Source organism: Microtus oregoni, unplaced genomic scaffold, assembly GCF_018167655.1.
Source record: "Microtus oregoni isolate MIOR12 unplaced genomic scaffold, Mior012 000029F_ref0000214, whole genome shotgun sequence".
In the NCBI taxonomy this organism is placed as follows: domain Eukaryota; kingdom Metazoa; phylum Chordata; class Mammalia; order Rodentia; family Cricetidae; genus Microtus; species Microtus oregoni.
The window spans coordinates 10,123,051-10,145,522 of record NW_024543088.1 but is presented as its reverse complement, the minus strand read 5'-3'; the positions used below and the strand labels follow the sequence as shown (position 1 = coordinate 10,145,522).

The following is a 22,472-nucleotide window of genomic DNA, read 5'->3' as shown; positions in this document are numbered from 1 at the left end:
TGGGAGGCCCGATGAGAAGTTTTGATTAACCAGTGGCCCTGAGTGTCAGGAGCTATTACTGAGCTCAGTCAGCAGCTGGAAGCTTTTGATTCTGCCATTCTTCCCATTTTAGAGGCAATGAGATAGAGGCTCAGAGAATTGCAGACCTGGTACCTAATGAAAGGGACCTGAGAAAGATCAGCATGAACCATGAGAACACATCCCTCCCCCTCCACCAGCCTGACTTCTACAGCATGGACCCTCATCTCAAAGCTATGACGCTCACAAAAACAAGGTGTCTACGTTGGGTGTATAGAGAGAGACGGTTCCGCAGCTAAGAGCACTGGCTGCTCTTGCAAAGGACCAGGGTTCAGTTCCCAGCAGCTACATGACATCTGTAACTCCAGTTTCAGGGGATCTCTGCCCTCTTCTGGCCTCTGAGAGCACTGCATGCATGCAATGCACAGCCATACATGCAGGCAGAAACACTCCTGTGCATAAAATACAAACAAAAATAATTTGATGCCTGGCGGTGGTGGCATACACCTTTAATCCCAGCACTCGGGAGGCAGAGGCAGGCAGATCATTGTGAGTTTGAGGCCAGCCTGGTCTACAAGAGCTAGTTCCAGGACAGGAACCAAAAAAAAAGCTGCGGAGAAACCCTGTCTTGAAAATTCCAAATAATAATAATAATAATTTGAAAATGAAGTGTGGCATTACAAAAACATGGGAAATATGAAAAAGTATAAAACATTAGCATCTCATGCTCTTCTATGAGGATTCTTATGCAGGGCTCCCCCATGAGAAAAGATTCCTCATACAACCCCTACCTTGACCTATATTCAAAATAGGCAATGCCAATTTCGTATTTGAAACGTAAAGATTCCTAATTCCTCACCAACAAGCAAAACAAAACAAAAACCATTTAAGGTTAGTCTAGCCCTGAAATCTCTTTAATACTTGGCCCCAGTTTACCCACTGGTTTTGTTTCCAGTGACATCCACCCTCACACACACACCTCTTCCATGCACAGAAATGGCCTGCTTTCTAAGGAACTCAGAACCCCATGTCTTTGTCATGTGTTTCCTCTGGGGCCTCTTCATTACACCACATGCACGCTATGAAGTCATTTGGGCCCTGTTCCTCCCCCAGGTGTCCCACCAGGGTGTCCCCACTCAGTCCCTTCCTTTGCTAACACTGTCCCACAACATACGTGCTGCTCGGCACAGGCCCAGTGCCAGCAGCTTCCTGACAGCTTCCATGGGTGTCCAAGCTTCCTAGTATCCAGCCAGGCTCCGATCTGCAGAGCAACTAAATGTATTAAGACTCGCTGTCTTATGCCTACACTATTATTTTCTTCGGTGCAGTCTTGGAATGGAAAAATAACATTTTCATTCTAGAATTCTTTTTTATTTTCCAAGAAGGGATTTCTTTGTGTAGCCCTGGCTGTCCTAAAACTCAGTTTGTAGACCAGGCTGGCCTCAAACTCAGAAATCTGCCTGCCTCTGCCTCCCAAGTGCTGGGGTAAAGGCATGAGCCACAACACCTTACTTCATTTTAGAATTCTTATCCATAGATGCTGATCACAGGCTTGTATTTTGCTAAATTTTCAGCTGCATCATCAGCTGAACAGGGCTGGTTTCAAATATTCCAATTCCATTTATTTGCTTTTCAAATTATGTTAATAATTTCTTCACTTTCTAAACTTGGTGAGATTGACCCTAACTTTTTTAAAAAAGTCCCTGCAAGAAAATCTGCAGAGCATGTCAAAATCCAAAATAAATTTTATTTTAATAATCAGAATCTATACCACTGATGCCTACATCTTGAAAAAAAGTGTTCCAACTTAGCTGATTGAATTTCTCTAGCTATTTATAGAATGAAGTTTTATCATCTATCCTTCAAAAAAATCTTTCAACGCCTCAACTGCTCCTATCAGAAAATATTACATTTCTTTCTTGCATTGCCTCATATAAAAGCACTATGCTTTCAGGGAGAAAAATGAATGTTTCAAATACATTACCATGCAAGAAAATTACATTTCTCCACCTGGCACACTTGGTAGGTTAACAGGTTCTGCATGTTGGGGCCATTAAAGATTTGTTTTTGAAGAAAGAACATAAAATATACAGAGCTTTGAAAAGACAGTGTAGAAAAGCAGGGTCTTCTCCTAACTCTTGAAGTGGAGGCTGTAATAGTAAACTTCTCTGTGGACAACATGGCCTCCACCAAACAGATTTCATGCCTATATAAAATGATCTGCAGCCCCTTTGTGCTCCGAGTGCTCAAATGTCTTGAGTTTCACACTCGGGCCAGAGGACGGCAATAGCTTGGTTTTCGAGATGACTTTGGAGTCAGAAAGAGCTGGCCTCAAGAAAAAAAAAATCAGAAAAGATTTAAGAATCAGGAAGCCCTTGGGTCTGCTGATTCTTCATGTGGTCACATCATGATCTGTAAGTCTTAGGAAATAGCAGCGACTATGAGACAGGAACCCTTGAAGGAGCAGCACTGTGGGGTGGCGTGGGGTGGCACAGGGTGGCGTGGGGTGGCACGGGGTGGCGCGGGGTAACACGGGGTGGCACGGGGTGGCGCGGGGTAACACGGGGTGGTGCGGGGTAACACGGGGTGGTGCGGGGTGGCGCAGGGTGGCTCAGGGTGGCACAGGGTGGCACAGGGTGGCACAGGGTGGCTCAGGGTAGCTCGGGGTGGCGCAGGGTGGCTCAGGGTGGCTCAGGGTAACACGGGGTGGCGCAGGGTGGCTCAGGGTAGCTCGGGGTGGCTCAGGGTGGCTCAGGGTAGCTCGGGGTGGCACAGGGTGGCGCAGGGTGGCACAGGGTGGCACAGGGTGGCACAGGGTGGCTCAGGGTGGCACAGGGTGGCACAGGGTGGCACAGGGTGGCGCAGGGTAGCTCGGGGTGGCACAGGGTGGCTCAGGGTGGCACAGGGTGGCTCAGGGTAGCTCGGGGTGGCACAGGGTGGCTCGGGGTGGCACAGGGTGGCTCAGGGTGGCTCAGGGTGGCATAGGGTGGCTCGGGATGGCACAGGGTGGCACGGGGTGGCGTGGGGTGGCACAGGGTGGCGTGGGGTGGCACGGGTGGCGTGGGGTGGCACAGGGTGGCGCGGGGTAACACGGGGTGGCACAGGGTGGCGCGGGGTAACACGGGGTGGCGCGGGGTAACACGGGGTGGTACGGGGTTGCTCGGGGTGGCTCAGGGTGGCGCGGGGTGGCACAGGGTGGCTCAGGGTGGCGCAGGATGGCGCGGGGTGGTACAGGGTGGCACAGGATGGTGCCATCTGTCTGTCCACTTCTTTCAGACTATTGCACTATACCCAGGTGCCTATAAACCCAGCAGAGGAAAGGAGGCACTTGGGCCTCCCCTGACTAACTCAGAGCTTATAGGGCTACGAGATCCTTCAGAGACTCCTTACCTGGACTGAGAAAAAAAACACAGTTAACATATTAGGATTTGCGTATCAAACCAATTCTTAGATTTTTTTAGAACACAAGAGCTCACTTGACATTGGAAATGTGTAAATGCTGGGTCACAGAGGGAGGCATCCACGCTGTCACCAGCACTCTTTCGCCAATGTGATGCTCTTCAGAGCTTTGGGTGACACCTTGTAAAACAGGCATGAAAATGCCCAGTAGGTAGGACAGAGAATCCAAATCTACAGAGGATGAATGGTGATTAAACACAAAACCTCAACCATGTGCAGACACGCGCAAAGACAGGGTAGATAAACACAAAACCTCAGCCATGTGCAGACACGCGCCAAAGACAGGGTGGTTAAACACAAAACCACATGTAGTGATACACACCAAAGACAGTCTTCATTCAGGGAAATAAGCACCAAGTAAACAATCTAGGACTAAAAGCGTAGACACAGAAGCAGAACTTTATATTCATTAGCGTCAAGAACGCCACTGGAGCCGAAAGCTTTCGTGGTTCTGTAAAGGACATCCTACCCGAAAAGCATCAACAGCCTAGAGTCTGCCGTGAAGAGTTAGGAAATGAGGACAATCAACACGTGTGCAAACACACACAACTGGCGTTCTCAGCAACGGCAAAAGAGCCCTGGCAGGGTTGTGGTCTTGAGAGGAAAGAATGTGAGCACAGTACACCCCGCCGTGACTCTGGCTGTCTGCCCGGAGGCAGTTTCCAGCCAGCATCACGGGAAGGAGGAATGTGAACAGAGGAGGAGTGGAAGGCAGTGTTTGGGATGCTCAAGACACCTAGGGTGTGTGAGGCAGAAAGCAGAGCGTCTTCACGCCTTGAGACAGACTATTCAAGAACTTCCATTGCAGTCTTGGAATGAGACCAGCATTTCTCAACCTGTGGGTCATGATCTCTGTGGGTTCAATGGCTTTCACAGGGATTGCATACCAGACATTTCCATTACGATTCGTAACAGTAGCAAAATTAAAGATATGAAGTAGCAGCAAAAAATAGCTTCACAGTTGGGGGTCAGCACAACATATTAAAGGGTCACAGCATTAGGAAGGTTGAGAACCACTGCTCTCAGTGACTATCAATCTCAGAATAAAAAGGAAAAAAAAAAAAACCACCCAAGGATGAGGGAACACAATTTTGAGATGAGTTGCTAGGCAGCCAAGGATAAAACTTCTCACAACCCACAACAGCTTGAATTTGTTCCATATCCCCACAGCCCAAATGGAGAGACCTTGTGAATACTCAGCACAGACTCCAGAAATGAGCCCTACAATGTGAACTACTGGGTGGTCTGCTTTCCACAACTCAGTCAAGGACTTCTTGCCTCAAATAGAGCTGGACCATGCCATCCTGGCTCCAAGCCCTTCAAGGGCTGACTCACAATGAGTCAAATCCCCACAATGCCATGGCTTTATAAGACCCCAACTCCTCTATCCTGATCACATTCCCCTGCCACTCTCCTCTCTGACGCCTTTTTCTTCTTCCTCAGGGGTGGAGCCTTTCACTGGTTCCTCCCTCTGCCGGGAAGGCTCCTCCCTCTGACGGGAAGGCAATATTGCAGGCCTCCACGAGGGTCTCCCCCTCCTCTTCCCTGGAGAGTGGCTTAAAGGACACTTTCTCAGGAAGGCCTTTCTGATCACTCTGTTCAAAATGACCATCCCCTTCCTCTTGCCCAAACTCTCCTCTTCCTCCTTCACCACTGTTCCATTGTCTTCAGCATTACGTATTTACCACAACCGACCACTTCAGTCAGCCTCAGATTTTAAACTTTCAGCTCCCAGAGGGCAGGATGTTTTTGTGTGTTGACTGCTTTGTCTCCACACCAAGGCCAGTGCTGACAGCCCCCCAGGAACCGTTGCCTACTGACTGAATCATGGTGGACTTGTACCAGCTCCAAGCACAGGCAATTCCATTAAGAATGACATACAGCTGTCATGAGAACTACGAAGAAAGCTTATTAAAAAAAAAAAAGACTAAGGCCATCAATAACTCTCTGAGTGTGTGACAATTCTCAACGTGATAAAGAGGAAAGAGATGAAGAAGTTTCCCTCCAACTATAATCACCGTGCTCACGGAGCATGGTGACTCGCATCTGTGATCCCAGCACTCAGGAGGCAGACACAGGAGTGCATTGAGTCCATCCTGGCATGCAGAGTGAGTCCTAGGCCAGTCTGAGCGACAGATGAAACTTGGCTCAACAATGAGATGGTGAAATTCCAACAGAGCCAAGGACATGGGACTTTCGTAGAACTCTACAGCAAAAATAACTGCTATAAATTTTCTAGAAAATTAGTTGGCCTTAAAAAAAAAAAAACGTTCCAACAGGGGCTGGAGAGATGGTGCAGAGGTTAAGAGAACTTGTTGGTCTTTTGGAGGACAAGGGTTCTAGTCTCAGCATCCACCTGACAACTCACAATATTCTGTTAACTTCAATGACAGGGGAATCTGGTGCTGTCTTCTGGCCTCAGTGGGTACTTCATGCCTGTGGTACATATGTATACATGCAGGCAAACAGTCATATACAGAAAATAAAAAAGGTAAATACATGTTTTTAAGTTTAAGTATACTTTTACACAATAATTAATTTCAAAGAATTTATCCTAAGGATAATACGCAGACTTCTGTATACAAAATGTAAATATTAATATTATCTCAAGGACTATAAAATAAACAGAACCCAATTGTGGTAGTCATCACTCTTACACAGTTCGGGATCCTGAGTCCTGGGCAGGGTGCTGCCCTCAGTGGACTGGGTCTTCCCAGATCAACTGATGTAATGAAGACAATCTCACAGAGACATGTACACAAGCCAACCTGATCTAGACAATCCCTCATTGAGACTCTCTTCTAGCAAACAAAACTAACATCCAGATCAAGTCTTCTGAGTCTACAGGAGAAACTGGAAGAAATGAGGAGGTGATAGTAGGACCACTGATGTGAAGATGGCAGCTCCAACAGGTGAGTTCTCAGGAACATCAATGTCTACAGACAGACGGAGGGGTGAGGAAAGGCTTCTTTAAAAATTAGAGGCATTCAGAAGAAGCCACAACATTTCATAGTTAGTATTAAACGCGCAACAGGAAAAGAGAGCTGTAACAAGAGGCTTAATTACCTGAAGGATCAGAACCATAGAAACCAGCAGCTGTTGTTATTGGTCCGGGTGGATGAATGGCACTAGTGGAAGACCTCTGGCTTGCGATCAGGATCCTGCTTTTGGTAGATGGGAGGCGGGACATTGCACCCAGTCCCAACTGGGGCTTAAGGAGCATGGCCGAGCGGTAGAAAGTGGGAGGGACCTCATAATGGGTGTAGGGAGGAGAGCAAAAGTCTTCTTTCCCAGGGTGGTCTGTGACCTACGATGAGAGCAGAGTGCATAAGTCTAAACGGGCAGGAGACCTATGCTCCGATGACAGCACCATGATGCCATTAGTTCCTCGGTCAAGTGCTGTCTCTCAGCCCAGTGTCCTCATCTCTATGACGACACTACAGCTGAGTGAGCGCTTCAGTCCCTGCCAGCTGTAATATTCTACCAATCTATATGTCATACGGAGAGAAACAGAACTCAATTTAGATTCTTTTCTCAATTTCATTGATATAAATGCACTGACATTTGAGTGACTACTTATTAAATGAACAATGTCGGGCTGGAGGAAGGCTCAGCAGTTAGAGCAGTTGCAGCTCCAGCAGAGGACTGGGGTTGGGTTTCCAGCACCCACCATGGTGTCTCACAACCAACTGTGTCTTAGTTACAGGGGATCTGTCACCCTCTTTGGCCCCCTCAGGCACTGCACACACATGGTGCACACGCCCGCAGGCAGGCAAAAGACCCATACACATGAAAAAAAACAAAATAAGTAATGGTAATGAAACGAAGAGATAAATTCTATCAAATGTTCAAAAACGCTTAAAACCTTCCTTATACCTATGGAGAAAGTACATGGTTTTATACTCACTAATCTTAAGTAAATTAACTATTGTACTGTATTTAGTGAACAGAAGATTTAGAAACTATTGTTAGCAAGGGAGAAATGTTTATTTGCAAAAAATAGAGAAATAACTATTTAAAAATTTGTAGGCCTATACTGTATATTTACATAATTAAAACCAGATTTGGGGCACAGTGAGATGGCTCAGAGGGTAAAGATGCTTGCTGCTCTGCCTGAAGACTTGAGTTCAATACCAGGGATTCACAAGATGGAAAGAGAGAACTGACTCCTGCAAGTTGTCTTCTGACCGCCACTTGTGTGCTGTACACACACACATGCACACTCACACACACATGCACACTCACACACACACATGCACACAGTCACACTCGCATCCACACATGCATACACACCCACACACATGCACACTCACACACACATGCACACTCACACACACATGCACACAGTCACACTCGCACCCACACATGCATACACACCCACACACATGCACACTCACGCACACTCACACTTGTACACATCCACACTCACATGCACACATGCACACTCACATGCACACACATACCTACACTTACAGCCACACTCATACCCACACTTGCACACGTGCACACTCACATTCACACACGCATGCATATTTACACTCACGCACGCACATACCCACACACTTCCATGCACACTTATACACACACTGGTACACATACACATGCACACACTCACACTTGTGCACATGCACACACACATGCACACTCACACACACTAACACTTGTACACATGCACGGTAACATGCACATAGGCACATACACGCATGCACACACAAATACTTGTGCACACGCACACACACTCACATGCACACACACATGCATGAAAAAGGATGCTGAATGCTCTCAGGAATATTTGGGTAGATTCCTCTGGGATAACCAATCTAGGCAAGAGTCCCATGGGCTGCTCAGTTCAGAGTATGCGTCAGCAGTGTCTACACATAAATATTTGTTAAGTAATCGTGCTTCCCTCCACCATTTCCTCTGCTAATAACATAATAATACTATTAATTTTTCCTTTACTCAACAATCCAGAATACAATCTATAGTAATCATGTGTATGTATATATATATGTATGTACATATATAATGTAGAATACAATTCATAACGATATAACTACATCCTGCTCTCAGAACGTCTGCTCTCACACAATTTGGGATTTGGGTGTTAGGGGTGTAACTCTACCCCTGATCTGCTTTCTAATACATTGTTTCTTTATATTAAGAAAGCAGAAAGAAATGGCATAGTCTATTTAAGTTATAATTTTAAAAAACAGTGCTGGAGCAATGTCTGAGTAGATAGCTCTATTAGTTAATTTTGCTCTACACCGGAATTTAGGCTGTATATCAAGCTGCTATGTGTTCGGGAATTACAAGTATTTCACAATATCTTTTAACAGGGCCTCTAAAAGCTTTGATTTGAGCTGCTGAAGGCATAAGCCCTATTTTGATTCCCTTTTAATGCTGAAATGGATACAAAGTTCTTTAAACTGACATCACTGAAACAAAGGATCAGGCACTTTAAGTTTCATTATGATCACACTGTGAAATACGCCTGGCTATGAGGCTGTGCTAGGCTGGGTGAATCTCTTCCTTGGAAAGAACATTCGCCATCTGCGCCGGGACACAACTGTTATCATCATCTATTGTCTCACTGGCCATCTCCGACTTTTCTTTTCTAGACCCTTCTTTTTAAAAATGTTGGGTGCCACTCGTCCATAAGTAAGGGTTTTAAGATTGTAACGTCCTGATCTGATCTGAACCATGTCAGAGCCCACTATTCTGTCCTTCAACAGTGGCTTTACTGATTCCAGCAGTGGCCATCCCCACCGTTTGGTTGGGTAATCTTCTGGTTGGAAGCATGGAAATGTCCTCTGTAGTTCTTCTTGTGCTGGGTGCTTGATTCCAAGATGGCGGCACCACTACTGAAAGCTAAGAGGTAACCTCTGCATGATAGAACTAGGCCTCTCTCCAGATGAACCTTGATGGTGCTCCTTACGGACTCCCTCCCGCCCATGGACTGAGACTCTCTCTCTCCAGCATCCTTAGGATGCAGCTGCCAGGTGCTTTGTCAGTGACAAGAAAGAAAAAAGAAAGGTAACACAAGCATGAACTCTTTTACAAGGTGAAAATTTTGCTTTTCGTGACTAGTTTATGCATTTTTAATTAAACCTGGGAATCCTGCTTTCCTTTCATCTTTACGACGAAACAAGACAGGTTCTGTAGGTTTGAACACAGCGATCGACACAAGTGTTCCACTGACCTCCTTCTCCGGTTGGGGGTATTTTTAGAGAAAAAGTCTACGAGTCCACAAAAGACTCCGCGGATTTCAAGCACAGTCCTAAAAATCAAAGGATATACGCAAGCAGATTCCTCCTGCCACCGACCCCTCCTGCTCTGTCTTGCCCCATTATCCCTAGGCTCACTGTGCATGAGCTTTCTCTGGGGAGATATAAAATTAGTTATCTGCACTCAAATTGGCACATCATCAAGAGCTCCCAAAAATGACTCCTGCAATGAGCTGGAGAGACGGCTCAGTGGTCAGGTGGACCTGGGTTGGGGTCCACAGGCCACAGCTTGTGACTATCTGTAACTCCAGTTGCGGGGGATATGATGCCCTCTCCTGGCCTCCATGGGTACAACACACAAACAGTGCACAGACCCACATGCAGGCAAAACACACACACACACACACACACACAAATAATTTAAATGACTGCTTAAAGCTAATCCTGCTTGATATGTAAAATGCATTTATTAGGGGTCACTCACAGAGGAGTAGACAGCCGTCTAATTCCACGGCTTGTGCTCAGTAAAACGTACATGAGCCTCCTTAGATATTGGGTCCACTCAGCCTGATGTCACTAGTGCTCTGTCTATAAGATCACTGAATGCTTAACGGCATAAGTCAGAATTGCTGCAAACCTGAATTCGGAGCGCTAGCTAGTCTTTAACAGAACTGACTATAGGCTCAGACAGAAGGAAGCACAATGCAGGCCAGACTCTCAAGCCATTTGTTGATGCGTACGCCATCCCAGCCTTCATCAGGGATCCTTCTGGCCTTGGCAAACACTGCTCAGCTCTTGAGACGATGCCAGGCTGGCATGAAGCGAAAAGACAGCCTGCTAAAGACGCTGCCAACTCAGTTCTCTGCTGCTTTGACAAAACAACCGAAACCAACTTGAGGAGCAAAGGGCTTATTCGCCTCTCTTCATGGTCACAGTCAGTCCTGCGTGCAGGGAAGTCAGGTCAGGAATTCAAGGCAGGAACCTGGCCTGACTTTCTCATAGTTTGCTCAGCTTGCTTTCTTGTGTGCTGCAGGACAACCAGCCCAGGTTGGGCTCAGGGCACAGCAAACATGCAACAAAATAGCAACCACTACTGCTCTTACTTCAAAGAGGTTAGCATAGTCTGTCTTCCTACTATTTTTGTATATATTAATGTAAGACTTTCCATTGTATTTCCTGATGCAGGGTTATACCCAGTTGCACAGACTAGCCTGGGACTCAGTTTTCCTTTCTTGGCCTCATGAATACTAGGTTCACAGGTGAGTACCACTGCACACGGCTCAGCACAAGGTTTTCTCCAAAGTGAAAGACTCCCCATTAAACCATTAGTCTGCTCAGTTTGAACACTCTATTGACTTCAGCTTTTCCCTTGCTTTGGCCTGGTTCATCGATTGCTACTCCTGTATTTAAACGTGAAGCTGACTTAAACAAGCCCTTGTCTAATTCCACGGCTTGTGCTCAGTAAAACGTACATGAGCCTCCTTAGATATTGGGTCCACTCAGCCTTGCTATCACACCGTGTTCTAGACAGCCTCTTCCAGGAACAAGTTTCTACTTTGGTGCAAGCCTGTCCCTGTGTATCTATGGTTCACTTACAGAGGACATTTTGGTTCAAATTTCACTGGGGGGGACAAAAAGCCAGACTTAAATCCACAAATATAGAATCCATTTTACAATGCCTCCCTCTTACCTCCTGCAGAAACTTTTCGCTCATCTGACTGAAATGATGCCCTGGGGGCTTGATCCCAGACACCATCAGTCCAGAGGGAAAGACCCTCGGCTTCTGCAGGTCAGGCTTGAATTTCTCATACATGTTGGCAGATGGCTGGAGGTCACGGTTAGCTGTCTTCTCCTCTTGCGGAAGAGGCATGCCACACGCAGGAGGGGCGTACGGAAGCCCCACGGGGACCAGTGAGGCATCCCCCTGACCCAGGGCCTGGGGGTTCCTACGGATGTAAGTGATGATCTTGGGCCTCACATGTTTGGGCTTCGGCATAATGACGGGCTTTGTCTCCATCCTTTCTTCTGCTTTCTCTATCTCCAGTTTCTCGGTTGCTTCCTGAGAGGAAGGTGTGTCCTTAGGAAGTGTAAGAGGCTTGGGGATCCCACTGGGGCAGATGCTCTTGTCAGGCACTTTCAGGGATGTGTTTAACACCTGCCCACCATCAGTGGGTGGCAAGGCCACCGAGGGTGACCCCGTGTCCACACTGACCTGAGAACTGCTCCCTGGGGGAGTGGAGTAGTGAGGCAAGTTCACAGTTGTCTCTGGGTGGAGGGGAGCTGGGGTCCTGAAAACCAAATCTCCTCCAGATGGAGCGACTTCGGTTTGGGCTGCATTTTCTAGAAGGCTCCTATTTTCAGTTACAGGTATTGTCTCTCTGCTCTCCCTGGCTTCCAAGGTGCCAGTGCGAGGGCCCAAGAGCTCAGAGGAGGCCTCGGCTCTGCTCCCTCCTGCAGAAGGACCCGAGTCCAGTGCCTTGACACTGCCCCCAGTACTGCTACTCTGCCTCCTCTCCTCCCTACTGACCTCGGAGGGCAGGCTTTTAGTCGGATCATGGGGAACAGAAGCTAGGTGGCCGTCCCCCTGTACAAGGTCGCTGGATGTTTGCCTCACCCTTCCACCTTCGCCTGGCGACGTTTTACCGCTGAATCTAGTAGCTCTGTCTCCAGAAGAAACAGCACTCTGCACAGGGGTGGCTTGCTGAGACCCCTCCACACCAGTTCTGACTGTCATCATTTCTTCCAGGCCGCTGCTTTCTCCCACTCCCGGCTGATGGTGGCTGCTGTCCAGTTGACTCGTGGCTTCTTGTGCTTTCTCACGTAGCTCCTTCCTCTCCATGGGTGACACACTTTTTTCCTCATGACATCCCAGGCCCTGTGCCTGGGCTGACTTTAGTCCCTGCTCCTTCCTGGGTTGGATATATTTGAGTTCCACTTGGGGCTCCCCTGCTCCCTGACCTACATGCACTTCTGGATAACTGAGGCTGGAAATTTCCTTCAGGGCTGAACCTGAACTGGGAGTCCATTCTGGGCAAGCTATACACTCGTTGTAACCGTCTAGGCCACGTGTCCCCTCCACCTTGGCATCTGATGGGATGGACCCCCTGGCTTCTGAGGTAGATGGTTTAGGAGGACGCATGTATTTCCCATCTGAGGTACCCTCACCAAGAGAAAAAACTGTCCCTGGAGAGTGACCAGCTGATGTCCCCTGTGGCCCCTCCCCACGTCCAGGCATGTGGCCCTGTGGCTCTGAGGTATCCAGCCCTCTGGGCTGCTGAATCTCCCGAATGAGACTGCCAGCTGCAGCTCCTGGGCCGCCGGCTCTTTTCAGTTCTTCATTGTCAAGGGTCTTTGCCAATTTGTCCTTGGGAGTGGGCCGGGGGATTTCAGCATCCCTTTTAGTTGAAACCTCTGGACTGGCTTGTCCCACTGCATTCCTCCGGGAGGATAGACTTGGTCCCTGGACACTCTGGGGGGTCTGTAGGATACCTCTTTTCCCTGCGTGTTCTTCATCCAGTAGTCTGTGAACAGCCAGAGAAGGCTGGAAATCCCTCTGGCTGGTGGAGCCAGCCTGAGACCCTAACCCAAAGCCCTGCAGTAGAGAGGGCTCCTTCTGGGAGTGGCTGTGGCATTGTGTTCTGCTTAAATTTGCATTTCCAATCTCAGCATCGAGATCACGCGTCCCAGGCTCATCGTGCGAGGAGCCCACCTCCAACATGATTTGATTGGCATTTGGATCGCCCATGCTTAGGGTGCTCCCATTATTATTTTTTGCCCGCTCTTGGTGATCTCTCAACTGACTGAAACAGGATTTCTTTGGAGCCAGTGGGATACTCATGGTCACCTCTTCAGTGAGGGCGCCTAGCCATGCAGTCCCCCGTCAGGCTTCAGGGCAACAGGCAGCCCTCGCGTTACCCGTCCTCTTCCGACAATGTCACATCTAGACACCACTTTGAACCTCTTCAGACAAGCTTTGGAAGCAACAATTGTCTTGACACGTAGCAAAACAACTCACTATGCTCCATTGCTGCTCAGTGAAAATTGGTCAGTCCATGAGACCTGCAAAGAAATAAAAATACAGTCACTTTAGAGAGAAGACAGCAGTAACCATGAGTAAGGGACACATGCAAGAGCTAGGTGGTGACACGCGCCTTTAATGCCAGCACTTGGGGGGCAGAGGCAGGCGGATCTCTGTGGATCTCTGTGAGTTCAGGGCAGCCTGGCCTACAGCATGAGTTCCAGGACAGCCAGAGCTGTTACACAGAAAGACCTTGTCTTGAAAAACCAACAACCTACCCAACACACACACACACAAAAGAGACACAGGCAATAATCACATAGACGTAATCTTTGCTGTTATTTCATTTGCTTATCTCAAAACCATTTCAAACAGGGGCCGTGGCTAGGCAAATATGTCCAAGCTATGACATCATAAGGATACATTTTAGAAATGGAATATAACAGCTCTTACATGTATGTTGTCTTAAAGGTGTGTGGGGGGGGGGTTATAAAACAAAATAAAAGCAATCTCTTCTCTTTACTGAAGTTTTACTTTTTAGTTTATTTTCCACAAGTTAGCTATAATCTAAGAATACATATGAAAAATTCCAGAAACAAACCACCCAGAGATTTCAAATAGGGTAGCGGTCTTTGTCATGTGATAAAACGGTGTGCTGTCCCAGCTCTGTCATGTGGGGGCTCTGAATCTTCTCTTCGACCGTCTACACATGTCCTACCCTTCAGTCGCTTAATGGAGTCTGTTATCAGACTATGTGCCACAGAGAATGAGGTTTGGGTCCAGCCACTCACTGCCCCTTTCTAGCCTCTACACCACTCATATCCCCTCATCAAAGGCACTGCACCACGTGACACCATGGCCATCAGGGTAAGCATGACACAAGCCATTCAGGGAAGAAAAGCAAGATCCCAAGAAGATGATGTCCGTCACAGTACACGATCATGACTGTTCTGTTTCATTGCCAGTCATTTGCTAATTGTTTTGCTTGGCTGAACGTCTAAGTCACACTGTGTCATGGGTCTCTATGTGGAGGGAAAAGGCACCGCCTGTAAAGCCAAGCATCCTGGGAATCTTGAGCTGCATGTTCACCAATGACAGCAGACGACAGTTTCCGTGGCTGACAACCGTGAGCCCAGCATGCTCGTCCTACTGTCGCGTCTCTCTCCATCCCAGCCTCCACTTTCCTAATATCCAATAACTGACCCCAGCATCCTTGCAAATCCCGAGGTACGTCCTCTTTCCCACTCATTTCTTTTCCACCTGCACACACATACACGTTTTTCCACCTGAGTGAGGTCCTTTCGTAGAATCTGGTCCTTCGTTGGTTTTGTTTTGCTCTATGTCCGTTCCCTCTCCCCCCCCCCCCCAGGACAGACCAGCACAACTGTGTCCACTCTTCTACGTATCCTGGGAACATGGACTATTGTGGACACAGCCTCCGTCATTGGCTGCCACACTGATCTAGGGCTCTTTCCACACCTCCCTCATGGTCCCCACTTTCCCTCTTCCCCCATCTTCCCCAGTCTGTCCTCAGCCTGCCAGTAGCACCCTGAGGTGATCTCAATACAACCCCTAACTGAGGAACTGAGCCTAACACAGGAGAGATATGTCACAATCGCCATTGCGTTCTTGTTTCCATTTTGACAATGTATTCCGCCTGAAGATCCATTTGTCCTCTGAGCACAAATACTAACAACATGTAGGCAGATTGATATGACAGCCATTTAAAAAGAAATTGGACTCTCCAGGCTGGAATATGAGTGTCCCGATGAGTCAAGGAGAGCAAGGAATTCACAAGCATGGCCATCCACAGAAGGGCACCACCTCTGAGTCTCTGGAGATGGAAGTACAGACACAAAGCCAAGAGCTCTCTTGGTCTGACTCACATGAACACACAAAACCAAACCAACAGAAGTCACAAGGAACAATGGGACTTCTAGACAGTGACAAATGCCCATAAAATCAGCATTTTGCTAGAGAAAGCCTTGCTGTGTTTGTTTGGTTTTATTTCTTTTGTTTTGTTTTTTAACATAAATTTCTTTTACTTGATATGCATGTGTGTTTTGCCAGCATGTATGTCTGTGCACCATGTGCATGCAGTACCCTAGGAGGGCAGAAGGGGGAGTCATATCCCTTGGAACTGGAGTTACAGGTGGCGTTACAGAGCAGATATGCCAATGCTGGGACTTGAACCTGAGTCCTCTGCAAGAGCAGCCAGGACTCTCAGCAATTGAGTCATCAATCTTTAGTCAATACTGGAGATTTTTAACAGCATCATTAACATTTAATAGGACCACTGTAGCATAAGAATCCATTGTTGGCCAAAATGTTCCTTACAGAGGATATTAGTGCAATGGGACCTTGGGTTCTTCTATCTGTGCCCATCTGTAACCACTGGGTAGGCTCAGCTGTCTTGAGTTCACATGTTCTACGGTTGGGCACCTTACCTAAAAGCTTCTGCGGTTGAAGGCATATCCACTTTTGAATCACGAAATGGATCGACGGCATCTGAATACTCCCACATCATCTCTTTATCCATCCTAGATTCCAGCTCCCTGGGAGCTACATTTTTTTTTTCTGGCAATGCATCATTAAAGTGGCTCTCACACAAAAAGAACCTCAATGGCTCCAACACCACATCATCCTCATCGTCACCCTGAGTCGCCGACTGAATGGCAGGCTGGACTCCGAGGCTCGCGGCTTGAGAGCTGAGTGTTTGATGATCCTTCTGCAGTCAGAGACTTAAATACTTGAAGAGTTCTACTTAAAACACAGCTGCCTCATTAAATAATCCTTCCTAGGGACACCATGGAAATCCAGCTCCCCAAAAGCTGCCAAACAAGAGTAGGCATGGGGTTTCTCAAGTGCAGCGTCTGCACATCTCTCCTTGGGGACCAGCGCTCCTGCACTTCTATCATGGCCATGTTCTTTCCCCTTCTTCTTCTTCCAACCAAAGTGCCCCCCACCCACCGAGTTCCTTCCCCTACCAGTCCTCTGCCCCTCCCCCATCCACTGCTGTCACTCCTCCTCCACTGTTTCTCTTCAGAGAAACATCACCCAGCCATGGTACATCCAGTTGCAATGAGACTAGGCTCTCCCTCTCCTATTAAGGCTGGATGAGGCTATCCCTTAGGAGAAGGGGTCCCATGAGCAGGTAACAGAGTCGGAGACATCCTCTGCTCTCAGTATTAAGAATCTCACAAGGAGATGACATTATACAACTGGATCATATACGCAGAGTGCCTAGGTCAGTCCTGTGCAGGCTCCCTGGTGGTCGGTTCAGTCTCTGGAGCTCCTATGAGGCCAGGTTAGTTGGTTCTGCGGTTTTCTTACGGTATCCTTGACCCGTCTCACGGCCATGTTCTTGACTTTACTGTCTATCAAATTTCACAGACACTCAAATTTGAGAACGTGGAAAGCCCTTCATAACAATGTTGCGGTGCTGGCATGCAATGTATGCACATCTCCCTTTATATATGCAAATGCCTTTAAAGTCACTTACAACCACTAATATAAAGCAAATACTAGCATTACATTGTTTGGGAACAGTGACAAGAAGAGTCGGCATGTGCTCAGCACAGATGGGTTTTAAAATATTTTCCATCTGTGATTGGTTGAACCCACAGATGTGAAGCCCTAGAGATGCGGGGGGACAGCAATTGTGTATTTAACTTTACAGCAGTTAAATGTGCTTTGTATTAAACTGTGTGTCTTACTCATTTGAGGAGACTACAAGCTTACTACATTAACGGTCCAGGAGCTTCTGTCCCCCTGTGGCTTCTGGGACAGCTGTTTTCAGCATAGATACGTCAGACGAAGTGACCCTACTCCACCCCAATGTGGGCTCAGAACAGCGAATGCTCACTACTCACATGTTAGCTAGGACTCTATTTTTTCAGCTGTATAATGGTTGATTGAAATGCTAAAGTTGCTCTTCCAAGTGAAGAAATAACTACCTCTTCCCCAGAGCTGAATCAAGGGGAAGTATGAAGAAAACTGCATTCTGGGGTTGGAGAGATGACTCGGGGCTTGAGGGCTTAATCCTCTTGCAGAGAACCCGGGTACAATGCCAGTACCCAAGTGGCAGCTCACATTGTCTCTGCTTCCAGTTCCAGAGGAATCTGATGCCCTCTTCTGGCCTCCATGGGTACTGTAGGCATATGGTGCACAGACACACAGGCAGACAAAATACCCATACATATAAAATAATAAAAATGATATTCCTAAAAAGTTTTTTTTTGTTTTTTTGAGACAGGGTTTCTCTGTGGCTTTGGAGCCTGTCCTGGAACTAGCTCTGTAGACCAGGCTGGTCTTGAACTCACAGAGATCCGCCTGCCTCTGCCTCCCGAGTGCTGGGATTAAAGGCGTGTGCCACCGTTGCCTGGCTAGTTAAAAAGTTAAAGAAAACTACATTCTGATTGCCATGTGCAGTTGTCAGTCATTTGTTTTTTTTTTAAGTTGGTTGCAGGGATTTTCCTATCACTAAAAGGAAAATGGCTTTCAAAAGATTAAATATTATGCTTACAGTTTCCCCTAACTACCAAGTCTGCTGTGTAAGACTGTTTGAGTTTTCATATGCATATTCAAACATGTAATGTGCCAGCTATCTTAGTGAATATGGCAACACATTGCCCTCCCCCGCCCCCAGCAGAGCTTCAGTATGGCAAGCATGCAGAGTCAAAAGTCTTAAGCTTTAAACTTTAGTAGACAACTTTCCTGAGCAAATATCTGGTATCTACAATATTCAGTTGAATTTAATGATGTAATTTTATATGTGCTCACAAATGATTGCTTATGACCCCACCTGTTCCTCTACTTTAGCATCTCAGGATGGAACAGTTGCAGGCATTCAGATCCTTGTCCTTTTTTATAGTGTTTTATATGTGAAAGCAGCTTTTATTTAAAATTCTTGGGGGGAAAGAAGTGTTTCAAATTCTGCACTTTTCCCAGATTTGGGTAGACATAATGAGATGCCACAGGGATATTCTCAAGTCAAAACAAAGGATTTATTTATACTTAGCATGCACTTTTTATGGGTTACTTAAAAGTAATATCACACAATGCCTTTAATGCATATGCATTTTATTGCAACCTGTCACAAGGTCAGAAAGTGACATGTTCTGCTTGTGGTATACTGGCACTCACAGTAGTTGATGTTTATGGGTCAATAGGATGGTTCAATGGGTAAAAGTACTGGTTGTCCAAAGACTTGAGTTTAATTCCAAGAACCCACATGGTGGAAAATGAGATCATATTCACACAGGTGTTCCTCAGAACTCCCCATGCCTATGAGACATGCATGTACTTAGACACACACTCTCTCTAAATAAATAAATAACTGTAAAATAAAATACTATTTTTTTTAGGATTTTGCATTTTAGAGAATTGCTTTCCGATTAGGGGTACTTAATCTGCCTATGTTTTCTCAAACTAGCAGTCTGAAACATGACTCTCTGCAGGCTAAATGAACTGTATAAATTTAATCCCACTGTACTGTGCTTTGATATTGGTAGGGTACACAAGCCGAGGCTCAGTGGCTGTCCGTGGTGCTGAACCCAATGCCAGACCAAAATGTGAAATTTCACACCGAAGTGTGAAATGCTATTTACTCAGTTGGAAGTCCAAGAAAGGGGGTAACTGGGTTGTTATTCAATTAAACCAACCTGATATTTAGTTCACTGTACTTGTTTTCCTCGATAAATATGTTGCATGCCCATCCAAAAGAAAGCTTCATCCTGACTGTCCAACAGGATGTGTTTGTTTTTAACATTTACAAAGTCCTTTTCAGGGTGTAATTTCACCCAGGAAAACTAAATATCCATTACTTTCCTGCTGTGATCATTTCTCTTTTTTACTTGTTTTTGATGATTTTTTTCTGCAATGGAAAATTCATATTGTCAATTTTAAAAAATATTTTTGTTGCACATAAAAAGGCAAATATCTGTGTACATCTTCCTATTCTACCCCCTCCCAAGACATAGAAGTTGATGTGTGGGATCTGGAGCTTGGGTCTTGCAGTTTCGGGATGAGCAATAAAAGCCAACTTTGCAGCGTGTGTGCTATGGGTTTCTTTCCACAAAGCACATGGAGAAAACACATCATCGCAGAATTTCACTCTGTAGCCCTGGATGACCACACTGACCTTAAAATCACAGAGATCTGCCTGCCTCCGCCTCTGGAGTGCTGGGATTAAAGGAGAGAACCATCACGCCTGGCCCTTCACCACCTTTAATAATCACAGTTACACAACAACTTTTCCTATTGTTAGGTTTTAGGTTGTCTGGGGTTTTTAATAGTTCTTCTAAGAATGCCATTGAGTAGGTGTCTCTTCAGAATGCTGTGCAAGTGTGCACACCTGTGGGATAAGCATGCCAGGGAGCCTGGCACACAGCAGGCGTCCTGTAGCTGTTTGTTGGTAAGTGAGGCACTCACTGCCTCACAAAAGAAGTGCCCATCCTCACCATTCCCCTCAGGTTCCGAGTTCCTTCCATATTCTCCCTCAAAACCTCTGTGACTGGAATGATCAGATCGTTTGTCATTCAGATTGTTTTTTTCTTATCAGGATTTTCCCCCTTTCTATTATACCATAATTTATATTCTATGGACTTAGGTATCTTTTACTACAAAGTTCTTCAAATGTTGACCAACAGCTTTCATACATCTTCTTGACTGTAAAATGGTTCCAAAGGTCACCAAACTTCCACCGGCCCCAGACCCTAGCAATACGTGATCTGGTTTCCATGTCTACACATTTGTGTTTTCCAGAACTCTCCTCCATGCAATATCCAGTGTTCAGATTTTGTGCTGTGATTCTTGTGTCTCACAAGGTGCGCCCAAGGCTTACCTGAAGCTGCATTTGTGTAGAGATTCATGTGTCCCACCCTGTGTGTTTAGCCACTCCCCGGAAGAAGGTTACTGAGTTGATCCCTTCTTTTAATGATTATGAATAAAGCTACCACAAACATTTATATGCAGCCTTTTATGTGAGACCCAAACTCAGATGGAACGCCACGTGGGAACGGGACATATGATCACTCTGTTCTGAACACCTCTCACTACCCATGAAGCTCGGCTCTATTGTCTGTTCATGACTCTCTTCCCTTCAGGTCTGCATAGGCTCCAGGAGAACAGTGTCTCTGCCTCCCCGTGCCTGCCTCTCTCTAAGCCCGGGACAGTCCCAGGCACAGACATGCAAAAGCATGACACGGCAGAGTAGTTAACATAGGAACATACAGCAGTTATGAAAGCACGCACAAACTGCCCAAGAGCAAGCCAGACAAAACCCAGTGAGGGTGCGCACAAGGTCCCACCCCTACCTGAGGAGCTGTTGGCAGCTGATAGCTGCTTGGAGAGAGAGAGAGTTTGTCTTCTTTAAGGGTGTGGTTCTGTAACATCAAGCAAGCGAAAGTGCTTCAATACCAGCCATGTATTTTCAGCACCAGAATGGGCTCCCTATGACAGACAGTAGTCTGTTGTTTTTGTTTTGTATCTTTCTGTTCAGCAATACCTGTGAGGAACAATACTGCCCCTTTTGCTGGCAATAGGGAGCCGAGAGACTCTGGAAGCCACTAGAGGAGCTGTGGGTTCAGCACAATCTCTGTTGCACGCCATGGCAAAGTTCATAGGGAAGAAACAAATGCCATTTTGTTTCGTTTTGACTCAGCCTCTAGTGGGGGTGCACAGAGTTCTATACAGCATTCGGATGCTGTGTTTCCTCACATTGCCTATCTCTGGAGCCAAGTTAGTTTTAGGTTTTATTTTTCACAACAGACATGGAAGATGGGACATTCTTAGAATTTAGATTTTACTATGATTAGATATTAGCAAATTAAGGGCTTGCTCCTGGTTGTTGGGAACAGCCTTGCCTAGTGCTCACCTCAACACTCTCTACCTAGGCTATCAGTGCTATTGCAGACATCAAAACCAGGAATCTAGAAACTTCCCGTACGTTAACTCAACACAATCCATGAACAAGGGCTATGGAGCTGACCTCCAAAGTCCACCACCAGTCCGTTACTTTCCCCTTGGGGCCACCACTATCATCACCCACAGACTTCACTCATGAGTCTCCTGCCAGGCCTGCCAGTTTGGGCTCTGGCTTCTCCGAAGGGCCACTTAAACGTGAAAGCTAAAATGGTGGCTTCAAATAAAAAGGCAGAATAACAGTCTCTTGAGAGTTGGAAGAGCAGAGGGAGGATACAGGAAGTCAGAGAATAGATACCAGAACACAGTCAGAGGGAGGAATAAGTAAAAGGGCTATATTGCACAGCAGAGTGGCATATGGTGCTATCGACAACCGGTGGTACATCATATTAAGAGCAAGAAGAAAGGACTTGAGGGTCCCAGGCACGAAAGAATGGTAAGCAGATGTGAAGCATTGCATCTGGATTCAGATCCCATCATTACACATGGCATACATGGATATATACAATTGTGTATCAGTTTAAAACTTCCAAGTAAATTTTACAAAAACTAAAAACAGAATTCCCTTTCCCTCCACCTGAGGACCAATGAGGTCCCTTAACAAATAAATCACATCAGGACATTTCCCAGCTCCCAAATCTCCAAGAACATCCTTGCCAGGAGCTCTGTGGCTAACTTCCAGCCACTGTTTGAGCTGTAGCCGACTCCTGTGCCACGTTGATGCCCAAGACCTCAGCACTGGTGCTGTCCCTGACTCTCCACAAGTGGGACTCTCTGATGTCTAGGTCTCAACAGAAATACGCCCTGCCTACACAGGCTTGCTCATACGT

At 46.6% G+C, this 22,472-nt stretch overlaps 1 protein-coding gene across 3 annotated transcripts in view; it reads right to left on the bottom strand.

Annotated features, from left to right (window-relative positions):
* The window catches only part of Mtus2 (microtubule associated scaffold protein 2), a 362,594-nt gene that overhangs the window by 232,681 nt on the left and 107,441 nt on the right, over positions 1-22,472 (bottom strand). For all 3 annotated transcript variants that reach the window (XR_005976596.1, XR_005976595.1, XM_041678087.1), the window contains exons 3-4: positions 11,392-13,760; positions 6,544-6,784 (exon numbers count right to left, since the gene is read on the bottom strand). Coding sequence is in view for 1 of the 3 variants with exons in the window: in XM_041678087.1 (XP_041534021.1) it covers positions 6,544-6,784; positions 11,392-13,539 (2,389 nt within the window). In the remaining 2 variants the exon portion in view is untranslated. The remainder of the gene's footprint in view (positions 1-6,543; positions 6,785-11,391; positions 13,761-22,472) is intronic.